Source organism: Guyanagaster necrorhizus, assembly GCF_019112545.1.
Source record: "Guyanagaster necrorhizus MCA 3950 unplaced genomic scaffold BT62scaffold_47, whole genome shotgun sequence".
NCBI lineage: Eukaryota > Fungi > Basidiomycota > Agaricomycetes > Agaricales > Physalacriaceae > Guyanagaster > Guyanagaster necrorhizus.
The window spans coordinates 227,494-228,254 of NW_025064926.1; the positions used below are offsets into that span (position 1 = coordinate 227,494).

Here is a 761-nt window from a genome sequence, read left to right on the forward strand (position 1 = left end):
TAGATCCAACATCTTGCCAAGTATAGTGTCACTCAGTATCAGAGTGTGGGACTCAGAGGCTGTAGCTGGATCAGACTGATCATTTGCTCTTATAAGATGAATTTTATTGTCATTAGTAGGTGATTCAGATGTAACATTCTATTTATCATTGCCATATCACCCATTTTATCATTGTTACTGAGCTCAACAGGACTATAGCCATTTCATAGACCAAGAATATGAATCTTTACAGCCATATGTCTTGTGAATGCTATGGCTGACTCATTTTTGCAAAGTTTGTGAGACAGATTAGATAAAGAATCATTTGCAGCTGTGATAACCTATACTGCATTTGCTTCAAGTCCAACTAAAAGAGAAGCAGTCAAGTTCTTGTTGTCTTTTATAAATGGATAATCTTCATCATAGATCAAAAATTCTGATGCTATATATATAGTATCAACATCATCATTAGAATATAAGCAGGATAATGCATCACTCAGCATGTTCTCAACTCTAAGCACATAGACTATATCAAAATCATAATTGAAGATAAGCTTCATTCAGTGAGCCTGTCAGCCTGACAGATTCTTCTAATGCAAGAGATAGATAAGGTCCTTCTGGTCTGTGTACTATATGAAGTGGCATTCTAACAGAATATCTCAATAATATCTTATAGTTTCTATGCCTGTAAACATTTCCAGCTCATGTATAACATATTTTTGCTATGTCAGCTTCAACTTTGCTAAGAAAAAAGCAGCTATGCTTACTGTTCACCAGTCATC

The 761-nt window shown here is 35.0% G+C and overlaps 1 protein-coding gene across 1 annotated transcript; it reads right to left on the reverse strand.

Annotated features, from left to right (window-relative positions):
• Positions 1-320: 320 nt before the first annotated feature.
• BT62DRAFT_910182 (uncharacterized protein) lies at positions 321-539 on the reverse strand (the record flags this gene model as incomplete). Its single annotated transcript, XM_043183783.1, has 1 exon — positions 321-539. The coding sequence occupies one exon, from the start codon at positions 537-539 to the stop codon at positions 321-323; it is 219 nt and encodes a 72-aa protein (XP_043034131.1).
• Positions 540-761: the final 222 nt, after the last annotated feature.